At 37.7% G+C, this 18,634-nt stretch overlaps 1 protein-coding gene across 1 annotated transcript; it reads right to left on the bottom strand.

Annotated features, from left to right (window-relative positions):
* Positions 1–822: 822 nt before the first annotated feature.
* On the bottom strand, positions 823–14,782 carry LOC128103435 (aldo-keto reductase family 1 member C1-like). Its single transcript, XM_052727834.1, is given in 9 exon segments — positions 823–865; positions 2,383–2,465; positions 4,804–4,969; positions 6,118–6,227; positions 7,082–7,204; positions 10,403–10,480; positions 10,659–10,775; positions 11,562–11,729; positions 14,579–14,782. Coding segments are annotated over 9 exon segments (972 nt in total). The 5' UTR covers positions 14,663–14,782.
* Between the last annotated feature and the right edge of the window lie 3,852 nt (positions 14,783–18,634).

Raw genomic sequence — 18,634 nt, forward strand, 5'->3', positions numbered from 1 at the left:
AGGCTGTAGTGAATTGAGGTCGGGTGCTTCAAGATTTTATTTATTTCCCTTGCTGTTTCTTTCATTGCTTCGGAAACAACTTCTTAAAAGAGACTGTGCAATGTTAATTAGCAAATTGCAATTGGATTCTTGATATTTCCAAGTTTAAATTTGAAACTCCATAGGCTAAGATTTTATTAACATCATTCTGTAGCTTCAATTTACAGTAGGCACATAAGATTCCACTCAGTCATGACCTCATAAGTGTTACAAGTATTTTCAAACAGAAATTTTCCATTCCTCATTTTTAGGACTCAGATAGTGAACTGATAGGAGCAACCTTGGCATTTTTACTCACTCTTCTTAGGTGTGCCTCTTTGGTCTGATAAAAGGTTAGTGTGTATAGTCTGTTTTCTTGTTGACCTATGGGCTAAGAACACTGACTTCTTAACACCATCTAAAGGCCACTTCCCTGGAGCTTGAAGAGTCTATGCTCTCCCATCCTTCAATTTCCTAAATGGCTGTTATTATCTCCCACTCTTCAGCCAAATCAATTTTGGTTATAATTAGTCAAAAGGAACACATGTACAAATAAGAGAGATGGTACCAGACAAAATTCTTCAGGGAAAATAACATTATATTTATTTCAATAAGTGATTAAAACTTTAGTGTCTTTTTTCCAGGATGTTGAATGTGGTTCCAGTTGCCTGTGAGTTGCTAAGTAGTATGGATCAACCAGAAGTGGTGGGTCTCATTAGCATCACCTCAATCATTATCATCATCATCATCATCATTATCCACATTTGGGAGCTTCAGGTAGAAGCCATGATGAAGGCTACCATGTTAATATTCATCAGAAAATGGAAAATTGGGGTGTCCAACAGCACTAAAATGTGAAAGAGAAATGCCAAATGTGGGCTCAATGAATCTGGTTCAAACAAAATATATAAGCATTGTTACTATAATTTATTATTGTTTCTTGCGGGCTCTGGCACTAGAATGAATTTGAATTGCTTTATTTCCTGGTTGCTAAATCTGCCTTTCTTACTTTCACGAATGAAGCTTCATAAAAAATATTTAAAAATACCATAAACAAGTTATTTAGATTATAGTCCCTGGCCTAGAACAGAAAACAACAAAAAAGTGTTCACATATGTGCTTCTGACTTAACTACATCTGTCAATCAAACACAGCAGAGAAAACCCCAGAATCTTCTTCAATTTAAGTCACCTAAAGAAAATAGGTGCTAATTATGCATCTTTAGTACAAGTACAAGTCTATTTATCAACACAAAAAAATTAAGAGTGCCTGACTTATGAGTTCTAATTTCAATTCTGCTAAATATGCACTAGTTGTTTTTGTCATTCTGAATCTCACACAGTGTATTATGTTTAAATTGGTGATACGATGCCTTTAAAAAGTCCTCCATGCCCATGGAACTTTCCATATATGTTTGTAGATCTCCTTATATTAATATCAATACAATATATAAAGTAATAATATTTACTAGCCATTTGGTGCTTTCTCTCTCTATGTATTATTCCTATACATTATCTACCATTTGCTCTATGCTAACAAAATTTAGTAATAAATCTACCAAATTTTGAGCCCAAACAATTGTGGATTTTCCAATGTATTTCAAGCACTATAACACTTATTTCCTTTATGAGTATATTTCCCACCACAAGCAAAAGGATAATGGAGTTTCCCCTTCAACAAGCAATAAATTTAGACAAAAACCGATAGGCAGCTATTGACTGCAAAGAGAGGGAGAATTATTATATTCTGGTGATGAGTCCCTTGTTTGGTTATCCAATACAAAGGGGTCAGCCCTGGAATCGTATACACATAAGCAACACTAACAGACTTATGAGACTATATATATGTACACACACACATGCAACAGTACTAAAGAAAAAGAGGCCATCAAATTGAGAGGAAGGAAGAATGGGGATGGGTGTGATTGGAGGGAGGGGACATAAGAGAGGCTGGAGGGAGGAGAGGGAAGGGGAGGAATGATGTATATTTTAATTTTATGTAAAATTTTTTATTTTAATTAAAATAATTTTAAAACAATGCTTATGGATGCCTTACTTGCTCCTGTTTGTAACATACAGTTAGGGTCATGTTCTAAAGTAGAGAATGAAAGAAGAAAAACTTTTCAAAGATTGTAAACTCTCTTTAGTGACTGTACTTCTGCTTAAATAGTCTTTCCTTACTTTTGAATCCCTCAGCAAAACTTTTAGCCTCTTCATGGAAATCTTTTTGTCTCTGAAGCTCACCAAAAGATCCATTGTGAGTTTCTCAACTAATTTGCACCAAAGGAAGGAAGAGACTTAAAATTAGGAAATTGATGCAACATGTTTGTCAAATAACCTTACAGCATTTACTGAAGTCACTTACATGGTCAAGGGAAAATATCTGAAATTTCTGTTCAGGCCATCTATGACTTCCATATCCTCTGGAGGCAACTGGAAATCAAGTACCTATCACACAAGGAGAAAAGATTTTCACAAATCTACTCTGTGAACTTGCCAATCTTGAAAACCAAGTTAATTATATTGGTTCAGATGCAATATTTAAAATAGCTGATAAATTTACAAAAACAATGAAAGACTTCAAAAAATACACAGGTCATCAGAAACTATCTGATGGAATAAAAAAGAAAACTTTTTTTGTTTTTGTGCATGTTTTGATTAATACATCGAGAATTTCACACAATGTATTTTGAGCATATTCATTCCTTGGCTCCTCCCCTTACCATTTTCTCTATCCTCTCATTCCTTCTCCTCCATCTGTGAGATTACTTTTTCATTTTCATCTTTCTCCATGGAGTCTGTTTTGTACTGCCCACTTACTTTTGGTATTGAGATAGTCCTAGTATGTGGTTGGCTATAAGTGGTTGCATCACTAAAGGAAAGTGACTCTCCTCTCAGTAGGTATCAGATATACCAATGGCTCCTCAGCGAGTGGTGTTATTACATGTACACCTTACCCCTTCTTGCTAGAATTCTGTCTAGCTGGAGCTTGTAAATAGCTTGTGCATGTTGTTACAATCACTATGAGTTCAATGCACCTCTGCCTTGTTGTGTTTGGAAAATACTATTTCCTTCATATTATCAGCCACCCCTACCTAGATTTTACTGTGTTTCTGCAAAGATCTATGAGCTTTGGGATGAGATATATTCAAACTGCACTACCTGAGGAGACTCAAACATGGCTGGAGAAGGAACAAAGATGGCATCACTCAATGACTACATTACATTAATCACTCAATGACTACATTACATTAATCACTCAATGACTACATTACATTACTACATGTACTTAAAAGTCTGAAGAATCAAGAAAATAGTTTTAAACATAGAAGTTAATCTACCAATTTTCCTTTAAATAAAATTTAAGCTAGGAGATGTCCAAATACAAATGATGTCTTAGGACAAAAGAACTGGCTTGAAAAATACTTCATTCTCTAAATATGTGACTTCTCTTTTAACCTCAAAATGACTTTCATGAAAAAAACAAAAAAGTCTCATGTAGAAAATACAAAGATCATCAATCAATTAAATTAACAAAGTATTAACTGACATTCATTCAAAATGAATAAGCACATAAGCACTAAATTATGTGAAAATTTAGGGGAATGTAAAAGATAACCATAATAATTTACATAATAAAAATTGCTCAATAGAGATGCTCCATTTCAGAAGGTAAAGATGTCATTTGTACATGTCTTACTTAGTGATGGAAACTAAATCTCTGTTTTCTCTATCAAACAATGTTTTCTCTACTATTTGAGAGGGGTGGTGGAGGAAGAAGAATACCAAAATATATTGTATGAAAATTTTAATAAAAAATAATTTATTAAAATAAATTAGAAAGCGTTTAATCCCAGAATTCAGGAGATAGAGGCTGGTGGATCTCTGTGAGTTTGAGGCCAGCCTGGTCTACAGAGTAAGGTCCAGGAAAATTAGGACTGTTACACAGAGAAACCCTGTCTCAAAAAACCAAAAAAATAATAATAATAATAAAAAAGAAGGAATATGTTATTAAAAGTACAGAAAGTTTCAAATTTAGACTAAAGTACAAAGATCAATGCAATGAATGCCTTGCACCTAGATCCATGGCTTGTGAGAGTATTTCTAGCATTTATTGATATTTCTGGAAATGACCACATTTGTAAAATTCAGTTTTGTGTTCTGTTTGCAGTTCTTGAAAATCACGCTTGAAATCTCACATGCACAGGAAATGCTACAGACAATGATTTGGCAAAAATTTTACAGAGGTTTCCAAAGAAACTTATGGGTGAGGAAGAATACCCAGGTGTAACACAAATCTTAAAAGGTCTTATTAATAGAAATCCCAGAGTCAGATATTGGGGTAAAAGCTGAAAGATCAGATAAGCAGAGAGCAAGCCACTAGTTCTTAACCCTACAAAATCCTTCACCAATAAAGAGTGAGTTCCTTTGTCCTCAAGTCTTATATACCTTTCTCTGTCCTGCCATATTCCTTCCTGGGATTAAAGGCATGTGTCCTTCCCAAGCAAAAACATGAGATCTCAAGTCCTGGGATTAAAAATGTGTGACATCACTGCCTGGCTCTGTTTCCAGTGTGGCCTTGAACTCACAGAGATCCAGACAGATCTCTGTCTCCTGAGTGATACGATTAAGGGTGTGTGCCATCACTGTCTGGCCTCTATATCTAATCTAGTGGCTGGCTCTATCCTCTGATCCCCAGATAAGTTTATTAAGGTACACAATATATTGGGGCACACAGTATATTACCACCCCCAGGGTTCTAGATATCCATAGCTCCCCACATTACCTGAATGTTCTCCTTCATCTCATTCTCTTCATAACTATGAGCCAAGGCAATGACCCCACGCTGTACCTGTTAGCGAAGGGCAATCTGTGCTGGACTTTGATTGTGCTTTTTGGCCATGGCACAAAGAACTGGATCATTCAAAAGAAATGGGGCATTCTGGTCTACCCTAAAAGGAAAAGCAGAAATACTGAAGCTGAGTGTTTGGTTTCTTAGGGGACATCCAAACACATGAAGATATTGCTCTAGAGATCATCATAGTTTTTCCCTTGACTAGAAGCATCAGTACTTTGAGGAGACTTTCTAAGATGCAAATTCTCCTGTCTTCCTAAATCAGTTCAGAGTGAAGCTATATAAAGAGAGGATTATAGAAAGAAACTTGTGCTTATATGATACCTATGAACCACATCAATGACCAACATGACGCAATGAGGGTGCAGTAGTTGCACACATACCTTAGTAGTAACCAATAACTCTCTAATTACACTTAAGATCCTCCATTCAACAAGAGGGGCACCTTGCCTGGTACTTGAAACCTAGCCAACTACTCAGTGACAATGAAGTCATGGATGTTGGGGGAGAACTTGCAACCACTACTTTACTAAAACTGCATAATCTTTAACAACAATCTAAACATTTGTCCTTATACCCACAAATAAGTATAGTCTTCACCCCTCATCAAAGAAACTTCTCTTTGTAACAGACAGAGACCACTATAGAAAACCACAAGCAAAACCTAGAATTGTGGAGCCTAGTCTCTACAGATACATCTGCAAAACACTCCTTAATCTACCTGAAGCACAGGGAGCAGTGCAGAAAAGAGGAGGCAGAAGATTATAAGCACCAGATCAGGAAGCCTGTTGTGAAATTGTGTCTCCTAGTAACATCAGGAGCTACATCCATGAAGCCTCATCAATGTGACTGCCCAAACATGAGCTGAACAAGCATAGCACCAATGAATATGTCAAACTAGATGAGGAAAAGCCCACAAGGCCTCAACTCTACACAAAGAACTGAGGAAAACTGGGAACAGGAGAGGTGGCCTTCTCCAGGGAAGAACACACTAATTGGCTGTCCAGTGTCAAACAGTCAGCTCTGAAAATATATAGGCAGCATTATATGGGCTAAACAGGATATATATATATATATATATATATATATATATATATATATATATATGCTTGCAATAACAATTAGTGAAAACAGAGGCAATGAATTTCAAGAAAAGTAAGAGGGACATATGGGTGGTTAGGAGGAAGAAAGGGAAAATGTTACCATTAAATCATAATCTCAAAAAAAAATTGTTCTGCTTATTACCAGGTTTTAGGACGCTGAGATCCCAGGGCTCCATAGGCAACCAGAACAATATCTTTTGACTTGCAGAAATCCAATAGCTTGCTCTGATTCAGATAAGGATGACATTCTACCTATAGATGGACAATATAGAAATATATTGTACTATAAGAAATTCTATTTAATAAATTAGTTTTTACTGTGTCAGTGTGTGTTTGTGTGTGTATGTGTGTGTGTGTGTGTGTACATGTGTATATTGGTATCCTTTAAGGGTAGAAAGTGTTAGATCAATCAAGGCTTTAGAAGAGCAGCAAACACTCTTAACTTTTGTTCCATCTCTCTAGCCCCCAAAGTGTCAATATTAATATGAAAAATAAATATGAAAAGTGAACAGAACTTAAACAGAAAAATATGTGCAACATGACATTGGAATTACAGAAAGTAGCATGGCTAATTTCTTTTATAAATTGATTTCATATCAGTGACCCTTATTCCCTGGTTGAAAGTTATTAAGAAGTAAATTAGAACAGAAGACACATGTACATAAATGGTAAATGGTTGGTTTGATTGCAGAAGACACAAAAGAGATGACAACTAAGATGTGGGCAGGAATAAGGTCAGCTTGTGTTCTGTGAGTGGACTTCATCTACCACTAAAACCACTGTAAGCAGGTAACCTGGTCTGTCTAACCTGGGTCCTTTTACAACAAGCATCCAGTCAGGAACTATGCTTTTGGCTCTGAGGTCACATTCATATCCGCAGATTTTTATATTCATTGGGCACTAATATCATGCTGCCATCGTTTCTAAGACACCATCACGAAGAGATACAGTTGAGAATCTGCGATGTGCTCTGAGACAAAGACACTACTGTGAGAATCTTGTATTCTATAAATCTGAGATGAATGAGAAGTGGGAAGGAATGGTTACCTGCTGTATGACAGAAAGAAGACCATGAAGAACAGAAGAAGAGGCTTGAGGTTTCTCACCTGGTTGCACACAGGCTTGTACTTGAGCCCTGGCTTGTTCAGGATCATCTCTAGCAGCCTGCGGTTAAAGTTGGACACCCCGATGGACTTGACAAGTCCTGCATCCTTACACTTCTCCATGGCCTAGGGAAGGAGGAATTGTTGAGGGCCATATATACATTTATAAAGTGTATTAGCAAGTTCTGTATCACATTGACACAAACTAGAGCCATTTGGGAAGAAGGGCTCTCAATTGAAAAAATGTCTCCCAGCCGGGCGGTGGTGGCGCACGCCTTTAATCCCAGCACTCGGGAGGCAGAGCCAGGCGGATCTCTGTGAGTTCGAGGCCAGCCTGGTCTCCAAAGCGAGTTCCAGGAAAGGCGCAAAGCTACACAGAGAAACCCTGTCTCGAAAAACAAAACAAAACAAAAAAAAAAAAAAAAATGAAAAAAATGTCTCCCTAAGATTTGCATGTAGGTGAATGTATAGGGTATTTTCTTAATTAGTGATTGATGAGGAGGGGCAGCCTCAGCCTATTGTGGGTGGTGCTATCCCTTGGAGGGTGTTCCTGGATGGTACAATAAGGCAAACAAGCCAGTAACCAACACTCTTCCGTGGTCTCTGATTCAATTCCTGCCACTAGGTTCCTACCTGTTTGAGTTTTCCTGACTTCACTCAGTGATTGACTGTGATGTGAAACAATAAGCGGAAATAAACTTTTCCCTCTTCAAGTTTCTTTTGGCCATGATGTTTTATCACAGAAATAGAAACCCTAACGAAGACATTTGGTTAATATGAATGAAAAATGGAACTGTTAAAAGAACTGTCTAGAAATAGCAATGTATACTAAAAAAACAAAAGCAAACAAAAAACCCTAAACATGAAGTACTACAAAGTACTTAAAAAACTGAACTAAAAGAAAACAAACAATCCTATTTAAAAATGTGTTATGGGATAACCCTAGTTTCTCTTTCTCATCTTGTCACCTTATCCTGTCCCACACCTCTGGTGGAATCTTCTATGCCACCAGAAGCTAAACCAGCATCCTGAACCCAAGAAGCCCCCAGGCCAGATTGGTGGCCACACACATAGCCAGAATTTCAGTCCCAAACTTGGACAGCAACCACCTGCTAGACCAGAGGTCATTCAGGCCATCAGAAGTCCATCCCCCAACATGGGTGGAGACTCTACCTAGCCACAAGCCATGGCAGTCAAAAGACCAGAGAGGAAATAGAAACCAAGGAAGAAAACATTCATTCAGCAAGGACAAATACAGGATTTGGCACCTAAACCAATAATAACTCCAGATGTCTAAATATAAGTATAAGAACACAAACAGCCCAGCAACTATGCTACCACCAGAGCCCAGACATTCCACCACAGCAAGCCCTAAATATTCCAACATAGCCAAAGCATATGAAAATGACCTTAAAACCAACTTTATGATGATAATAGAGGTCCTTAAAGAGGAAATGAATAAACCTTTAAAGAAATCAAGGAAAAGACTAAAAAAAAAAAAATGGGAAGAAATTAATGAATTTCTTAAAGAATGTCTAGAAAACCAGTAAAAACAAACAATAGACAGAAATGAATTTTCAAGTCTGTTTAAGAACTGAAAATGGAAATAGAAACAATAAAGAAAACAAACTGAAGGAATTCTGGAAATGGAAAATATAGGTAAGTGAACAGGAACTACAGACCCAAGTATCAACAACAGAATACAAGAGCTGGAAGAGAGAACCTCAGACATTGACACAATAGAAGAAATAGAAACACTGGTCAAAGAAAATGTTAAATCTAAAAAATTACTGACATAAAACATCCGTGAACTTGCTCTCTAGACCAGGGTGGCATCCAACTCAGAGATCTGCCAGCCTTCCTTTTCCCAGTGCTGGGATTAAAGGTGTGCCTCACCACACCCAGCTCTAAGCTTTTCTTTAGTTTCTTTTCACAAATTGGAAATTTAGCAGGGTGGGATCCTGCCCTGAGGTCACCACTCTCTTTATTCCATTTGTTAATCTGTTTATCTCTTTGAACACAGAATTTAGTGCTACTCCATTTTTGGTACTCTTTTTTCTCCTCAAAATTTACGTTTTGTAATTTACCCTGCACAGCTTGCTCCTTTTTGTTATAAATCTTCATTAGAGTTACTACTATTAACCATACAACAGAATCTATACTAGGCTGTTTTGAGATTTCCTCTGCCAACAGAATTAATCCAAAACTCTTCACTTTAGCCTCAGGCAGACACTTCAGACAAGGGCAGAAGGCAGTCACTTTCTTCACCAAAATATCACAAGAATGATCTCTAGGCAACATTCTTCCAAACAAAAACATGGTCAGGCCTATCACAGCAATACTCCAGTCCCTGGTACCAACTCCTGTCTTAATTAGGGTTTCTATTGCTGAGAAGAGACACCATTGCAACTATCGTAAAGGAAAATATTTAGTGTAGGTGGCAGCTTGCAGTTCAATCCTGTACAATAAAAGAACTTCCAGAAGTATCACCATCTCTGATCTCAAGCTCTGCTACAAAGCTATAGTAATAAAAACCTTAATGTATCAGCATAAAAACAGACAAGCCAGGCGGTGGTGGCGCACGCCTTTAATCCCAGCACTCGGGAGGCAGAGCCAGGTGGATCTCTGAGAGTTCGAGGCCAGCCTGGGCTACGAAGTGAGTTCCAGGAAAGGCGCAAAACTACACAGAGAAACCCTGTCTCGAAAAACCAAAAAAAAAAAAAAAAAAAAAAAAACAGACAGGTTGGTCAATGACATCCAATTGAACACCCAGATGTAAATCCATACTTCTATGGGCACCTGCTTTTCAACAAAGTAGCCAAAGTTGTAATTGGAAAAAAAGAAAGCATCTTCAACATGGATCAGATGGTGCTCAGAGACTGCAACTCCTAGCTGAGGAACTATTGTCAACTGATGGGTGCAAGAGGAGGGAGAATCAGTTTTCATCCTGTTCAGCTTCTGATAAGGTGCCCATCTTACAGTATATCACTCCTGTACATACAAGCAGCACTGAGTGGACTCAGTGGGTTTAAAGTGGAATACATGAGTTCGGGGGACAGTGCTGGTGAGGAGGAGTTGGAGGGGGAAGATTTTATTAAAAGACACCTGTATATGAGACTGCAGAGAGTACTCTTCCAATTACACTCTGGTCTTCACTTCTACTTCTCTATACTCAGTTATGTATTCTGTTCCACTACTTCAGGAAAGCACCTGTGAACACAAGATGCTCCCCAGACTCAAGGGTCCATACTCCTTCTCATAAGTGAAAACATGGCCAGCCTCTCTCATTTGGGTTTCTCTGAGGTCTCCCCTTCATGTACTCACCTCCCAGGTAGCACAGAGATCTACTGTCTCAAATAATATTTTTCCATTTTCATTTCTTGTATATATCTCCTCTGATGGCTGTAATGAAAGCACTTGTTATAGAAATCTCAGTAAATACATGCATCCCACCCATTGCAGCGGTCTTAGAAATCTCTTGGAAATAGGAAAGTAAACATCCACGAAATAAGTTGTGTACAACACTATCTCTCATTTATATAGACAAATTTAATTAGGCTACATAATACAAATGACATACCTTAATTGATATTGGGTAATGAATAAGATAGAGGTCAACATAATCTAGTTGAAAGTTTTTCAGTGATCTTTCTAAGCCAACTTTGACCAGTTCTGGTCGATGGAATGTACACCAAAGCTGCAGGGTTAAAGAATGGGCATTGTCTTAGTTAAAAATAATAACAATTGAGAAATTTTGTAATGAGTAGAAAACAATAACCACGGGGCATACTATTTATTTCAGTTGAGTTATTTGATCTGAACTATCTATGTGAACTTCAGAATATTACTGGTTACTCTTAGTTAATCCAATTAATATGGTAAAGACACTACTAAAGGGATAAAATTTATCCAGTCATAATGCTCAAATCTCTGAATGATATGTAGATGTTATAAATCTAAATTTCTATAAGCATCCCATCCTCTCAAGTCCCCGGAAATATGTTAGCATATGTTCATTAATATAAATCATGGGAAATATGCTATGGACATTTAATAACCAGTGGGCACAAATTTTCATGAATTGGATAGATTTTGTTTAACATTCCATGAACTCTGATGTTTTCTTATTTTCAGTAGGAAATAAAATGTTTAATATTCTAAATGATCAGGATTTTCTAAGCTGCCCAAGGTATAAAGAAAACCCAAAATTGATCAAGGCTATTTCTGAGATCACAGATAAGACTGAATCATGCTGTATTGAGCCTGGGCTCAGGAAAGAAAAGGATTTGAAAGCCATACATTTGTAGAAAATAAGAAGCCTGTGGTTCTCTGTGATTTAAACCAAGCCTTATATGAAATATATGTGTGTATAAATGTTAAACCAAAAAACACGTTTCACCAGCTAGCAAGGCAGTAATATAATTTTAGATTCTTTACATCACATTTCATTAATTCATATACCGGCCTACTACACACACAATACCTTTGTAGTGAGGAATATGTCTTCTCTCTTCACAACACCATCTGCAATCTTTCTTCGAATAGCCTGTCCTATCTCCTTTTCATTTTGGTACACATAAGCAGAATCAATATGGCGGAACCCAATATCTATTGCTATTTTAGTAGACTCCAAAATCTTACTCTTAGGAACCTAGATGGGAAAGCAAAATTATAATTTAGACATAGATGACTGAGAAGTATGTTTTTGAATATCATCGTCAAGCCTCTTAATTAGATGACAAGGGAATAATTCCTAGAATGCAATTTCCTGATTTTCTTCTCGATAAGGCTTTACAGAACTTCCAGTGAGCAACAATGAAATACATAGGCAGAAGCAATCACTCCCACAAGAGTTAACTTTAATCTATTGTGGGGTATTCTCCAGACAAGACTGCTTAGACATGGGTTTAAGCCAATAGAAACTCTTTATTAACTGGCCAGCGATTACACTGGATGTTCAAGATCCCAGTGTAGCACTGAGTCTTCTTCAGGGTGAGCTTTCAAGCACAAAAAAAAAACATTTCCTGGGTTGACACATTCAGTTAACAAGAACAGTTAGCCAGAAACAGAACTACAGAAGCCAAAAAGCAAGGTATGTATATTTAGAGACTTTCCTAATGTAGATTTGTTTTAGTTTTGGCATGTGGTGCTGTCTATGTGCTGAGTTTTATAGCCTGAATTGCAGTTCTATCAGGGAGTCAGTTGTGCTAAGGTCTGGAGACCTACCAAGGTCTGGAGCCCTGTTACATTACTGATGCCATTCACTGCTTCTGTAAGTAGAGTAGTAAACACATATCAATATTTGTTTTGGTCTCTTTTTGTTAATAAGAATTTGTCATCTTAAGAATCTCTTCACACATAGGCAATGTTGGTTAATAACTGACATTACTTAGAAGAATAGTGAGACCAGTAATTTCCTAGAACTTCCAGGAATCTGCACGTGGTTATAATCACACCTGATTGACCACACACACACACATACACACACACACACACACACACACACACACACACACACACACACACACACACCATGTGTGTATATATATATCTGTCTCTCTCCCTCCTCTTCTCTCTCTGTCTCTCTGTCTCTGTCTCTGTTTCTCTCTCTCTCTCTCTCTCTCTCTCTCTCTCTCTCTCTCTCTCTCTCTCTCTCTGTGTGTGTGTGTGTGTAGTGCACACGTGCGCATGTGTGAATGTAAGTGTGTGAAGAGTATAGTGAACTAAGAGTACTTGTGGGGATCAGAGAACAATTTGCAGTTGGTTCTTTTTACCTTGTAGATCCTAGGGCTAGAACTCTGGTCTTCAGACTTGCCTGCAAATACTTTTCTTCACTGAGTCATGTTGCCCATTCTTGCATTGTTGACATAGTAATATTACAAAATATAATGAGTGAGTGGAAATTTTCCTAGAATGAAGTATGGGAGCAATGTGGTACAGATTTCTATGACAATTCTTCCAAGGAATTTCTATGAGAATTCTTAGAAGAAAGACACAGAATTTTCGTTTCACCAGAGTTGAAATATGACAAATGTATCTACAAGAAAATCTCTTAAATCATGCCCTAAAATTTCTCCAAGCACTGATTATCTTCACCCCTATGCTAGCACACACAATATTTTACTCATCCAAAGAAAATCAAATACACATATTCACTGCTAGTAGAGGCAGTCAAGACACAGTTAATATTCTCAGTAGTTATAACATTGAAAATAAAAACTAAATGTTAATAAGTGAGATCGATAAGAGGACTTGAACTGATACTGCAATGATATTTTAAATCTTAGGAACATAAACCATTAGTCTGTGTCACCAAACAAATCACTGGTGGGAAAATTTATAATCCATGAATTCATGTTTAGAAATGTGAAATTACCCTCATTGTGTAAGGAATTTTTGCTGTGTCTGTAATCACTTAAAGTACAAATTCATTTTTTACAGAGACCGGTCTAAGGTAGAATGTTAAATTATTGCATTTTCTTTACATTTGGATAATGGCTTGAAAGTTCACATCTTAGGGGTAAAGCAAAAATCTAATATATTCATGCCCATACAGTTTAATGATTTTAGAAACTTTCTTTTCTCAATAAAAGCACAATGAAAAGATGATGATTTCCATGCTCCTCTCCCAACACCAGTCTGACTTTCTTAGCTTGATGAAGGACTCGTCAAGGTGAAACTTTAATAGAATACTTCATTCCATTCTGCCCTTTGCACTATGGTTACTCCAAAACAATTAAGTTATGCAAGATATATGAGTATGGACATGAAATTCAGTTAACTTGTCCAAATTTATACGGTTGAGCAGTTTAAGGAAGACTTTAGACTATTTACTTGCTTCTAGGCTACTAAGTTCTCTACTTTGTATACTTCGTGTCACAATATCATCTTTATCACCACAAGAGCAAATAGTTCATAGCAGCTTCCATAAGGTTAAAGCTTCCTTGGTTTTTATATTTCACAATCATGTGAATTTCTCACAGTTGTCAGTATTGCATAGAAAATTCTACTTATCTCAATTCCAGCTTTTACTGGGAGTTGCTGAAGGCTTCCCTGCAGAACAGAAGTATTCCTCTACCAATTATTCTATGTTTTACATTTCCAGTAACGTTTGACACATCTTTATTCTAGTGTTTTTTCCTTACTGAAAGCAAGGAAGAAATATATCCTGAACTATAGAAACAAACAGAGAAATGACTCCCAATTTTGTTAGTATCAAGTCAAGGAAGCTGTGAGGCAATTTGAGGAGTAACTACTTTCATCTTTAGAATTAAGCTGGCAAATGAACTAAAATGGGGAAAATGCAGTGCCCAGAACAATCACCAACAGCGTAATTAGACCCTGTTAGGGTATGTTCTAGCTATTTTCATTCTTAATATGAAATAACCCCAGCTAGCAGAAACTGAAAATTGGAGATGAAAAAGGAGAGTTCAGCTCCCACATATCATAGATCAATTTTCTTTTGAAACTCTCCATTCCTAATCCTCCATCTTTTGTTACCTCTGGATTTTGAGAGGTGCCATAGTCCAGTACAGGCATGATGTGTCCATCATTGAGTCCCACGCACTGCTGTTTGAAACTCATTGTTCTTCACTCTTCTGATGGTGCAGGTGGTATATAAATTATCTCCCAGACATGCATTTGGTTGAAGTGGGCGTGGGGTGGGGCAGAGCCTAATTCCTAGAATCTGTTCAACGTTTAACCAATGTCCTGTGGGAGGAGTGAGATGACACAAACAACTCATGAGTAACATTCAGAACCAATTTATTTGATTTATATGACTGTGGTTTTGCCACTGAGGGGCCCACTGACCAGCAGGCTCTCATCAGGTCAGAAAAACGGAGAGGAGATATAGATAGGTGAACTACTGACAGATGTATAGACACACATGGGAACCTTATCCGAGGGCCAAAGCTTGATTCTTCATTTCATTTTTTCTATTTCCTGATTGTTCTCATCTGTTTTCTCTCTGTTCTTTTCTTTTACCCTGTTGTTTTTCTTTTTAAATTTTCTACCAAGTCTAGTCTCTCCTAATGTTCTTCTATTTTTCCCCCTGATCATTCCCTTCTATTTCTTTCCTGATCTTTTTCCTTCTACACCTTTCCTTCTTATTCTATCTCTTATTTTTTTCTTACCTTCTTTATACCTCCTAATCCAAAGATTTCTGCACAAGAAATGATTACTTCACAACCACAAGTTACATATTTTCCAAAAACTAATTAAAATCTTTACTATTGAGAGCCACTGGTAGCAAAAGACCATGGGAGTATATAGCAAGTGACAAATGGAGTTCAGGAGGTCAATCTATCAGAACTAAGGGTTCAGTTAGAGGAAATCATCACACAAGGCATTATGGAATTACTGCCTTTTGAATGAAATGGCTGTCTCTTGTAAACTTCTTGTGCAATAACAGCTATGATTCTCCCCATTTACCATGCATTTCCATGTTATGTGTACATGTATTCTCATAATTGCATCTCAGTCTTAGGGACAACTCTCCTTATACATTTGGGGTAAAAGGGTAACTATCCCCAGCTGTGTTTACTTTTCATTAACATAAATCAGTGACCTGAGTCCCTCCCTCCTAAGGAAGCAATGCGTGTTTTATGCCTGGGCTTGTATGTATGTCGTGACTCCTGATAGAAACTGTACATGGACACCCTTTGGGGCCGGATGGCCAGCAGAAGGGACAGAGGGCCCCTTTTGTTGAACTGAGACAGACTAAAAGTACTCCTACCCCCATTGCTTCCTTGGTCTCTGACTGAGAACACAAGCAGTGGTGGGCTGGGGCACACTGTTGTGGTGCCACATGTCAGGTGAGCAGCAGCCAGGGAGGGACTCAGGTCACTGCCAAGTGGATGGGTGCTGGGGCAGGCCACGAGCACTGTGGGGCTGGACATACAGGTTTGGGGCCAGGCCACTATGCAGGGAGCTGTGGGGTAGAGACTTTGTGGTGCAGATGGGAGCCAGCAGGGGCCTCCTATAGCTCAGAGTGTGCCTGACCCAGCACACTGTGGGACTCAGTGGGGAACTGCCCCTCTGGGATCGCAGCCAAGGAGTGCCTACAGGGGCCCTCTACTGGAGGGGCCCTGCCGGGGACATGGAGTCCCTTCCAGTCTACAGCTCTCATGCAGTTGAGAATCTGGGATTAACAGCAATCTTTTGTCTCCATGCTGCACTCTCTCCCCTCCAATGCAGATGAATGGGGCTCCCACAATCTTTCCTGGGGGCTGCCTGCCAAACCTGAACAAGGTTTGGCTCCAAGAGCAGAATGGAATATCACTGCCTATGGTTGCTAAGCTACAGCAGTTGTTATAATGCTGTAGCCAGGGCTGCTTTGATCATTCAGATCCAATAGATTCTTCACATTGTTACAGTGTGAATTGATGTGAATTTATAGTTATTCTTGTTACAGTATATACATGTATTTCTGTTCTTGTTTAAAATATTGTAGCTGTACAATATATCCTAGACTACTGAGGTAACCCACAAGAAAGACTTTGGTAAGAGTTTCTCTGTTAAAATATAATGGACTAAAGTGCATAAAAGGTTGTAGAAGGCCAGAAGGGATGTTAACTGTGTTGTGGATTATGTTAGAAATGGAGATATATACATGTGTATTATGTGAACATGTATGGGACTTGGATTTAACTCTATATGTGTGAATGTAAGCTAGCTTTAACTGTGTATATGTGTATTTAACTTGGATCCAACTGTGCATATGTGTGCAAGTAATTATTGTTTACAAAAACATGTTTTAAACAGCTACCACATGGCTTTCCTCCATCTTGGCTGATGACCTAATCATGATGTAAGTAGCCACATGGCTGGCAGCTATCTTTTCCTAAGGTTATAAAGATCTATTCAGGTTAACAAAAGCTAACTTAGAGATTTATACCTAAGTACTTACATCTTTGCCAAGTGTTCAACAGCAAGCTTCTAGAGAATTTAAATAGATGGCTACATGTGTTTAATAAATAAGGTATTTGATTAAAGCTGTACTTCAATGCTTTTATACACAACAATGTACCTTGCTCTGGCAGCTAAATTTTGTAATTTAAGAGTCACCCAAGTGATAGTCACTAGAAACTGAGATGTTCATTTCTTATGATGCAGCAAGACATTGACCTAGGCAAAGGGCTTGGAACAGCTTGTGACTCTATGAGTCTCAACCCTTCGGGGGTTAAAAAAAAAAAACCCTTTTTATAGGAGTAGCCTAGGACTACCTGTATGCCAGATGTTTGCTTTGAGATTCATACCAATGACAAAACTGCAGTTATGAAATAGCATTGGGAAAGTTGAGAACCAGTGATTTGGAGAATGTTTCTCCTTACTCAAGATCTTTGCAGGCTTAAGAAAGTATAACTAGCCTCTTTGTCTTTACTAAATTTGTTAAGCTTAAGCTATTTGGATCAACTGAGTTGTGGGAGCCCACAATTGACTCAGTTTCCCAGATTGAATCTGAAGTCTATTTTGAGTCAATAGAGTTCAAGCTTGCTTGCTCCAGGGCTGTCAGAAAGTCCTGATTAGCCCACAGGAAGGAACACACTATCTAGCTAGATGTAGAAATGTATGTATAGTATGTTCTAACAAAATTAATCTCAAATTTGTATCAATATAGATATACAAAATTTGTGTACACTATACAAAAATACAATCCAATGTAAAATATTTAAAACTAGTAGTTGCTTTTTGAAAAGTAGATTCAATAATTAACCTTTTTATCTTATCATATCTATAGCCTCCCTTTTTTCTTTTCAGAGTAGATTCAAAAATCTACCCCTTTATCCTGTCATATAAGTATCCCCATTTTTCATTTTTTTTTCTAACAAGAACCTTGAATCTAATCTCCTTGGTTCAGCTTTTTTCCTGATTATTATTACTGATAACTGCTTATAATAAACCACCCTAAACAATGACAAATATCCATAACCCATTGAAAAACCAAAAACCACCCACCCCACCTCTTGGGAATGTGGGCATTATGTTCTTAAAATTACTTCCTGCTCTTTGAGCATGACAGCATCCCATGATTAGGGGATCCCAGAAAGAAAAATTTGGGTCAATTATCAAGTCCTGGGAGAGGTAGCTATATCAATTGTTGTTCAATCTCTGTGTAATGGGAAAGTACAGGGCTTGTCTCAAGTCCTAGCTAGTCTGTGAGGCTTAATCTTCTCAGTTAGCCACCTAGAGATTGTCATGAGCAGTTTATAGTTCAAAGCCAATCTTTAGGTGGTGTTGGTCAGCTTAGTGACATTATCATAGTCCTAATGGACTCATCATTGTGGGGACCCATAATCCTTTTGGAGACTTCAAAACTCACTGTTAGGTATGGTCATTGTTCATTGGAGAAAACTTAAACATTTTAAATGTCATATGCCGCAGATCTCTAAGTGGTTAAAGGATCAATATTTGTGATGTATATCCAGAGTACAAAAACTTAATTCCTAATTACCTGATAGAGACTCAAACCTGAAATCGTGTATAGGAAGCTAGATGAGGCCTTTTTCTAGAATTAGTTAGTACTCTATATGACCATTAATATCATGACAAAAA

The sequence above is a fragment of the Peromyscus californicus genome, unplaced genomic scaffold (assembly GCF_007827085.1).
Source record: "Peromyscus californicus insignis strain IS unplaced genomic scaffold, ASM782708v3 Scaffold_8__1_contigs__length_139910024, whole genome shotgun sequence".
Taxonomy (NCBI): Eukaryota; Metazoa; Chordata; class Mammalia; order Rodentia; family Cricetidae; genus Peromyscus; species Peromyscus californicus.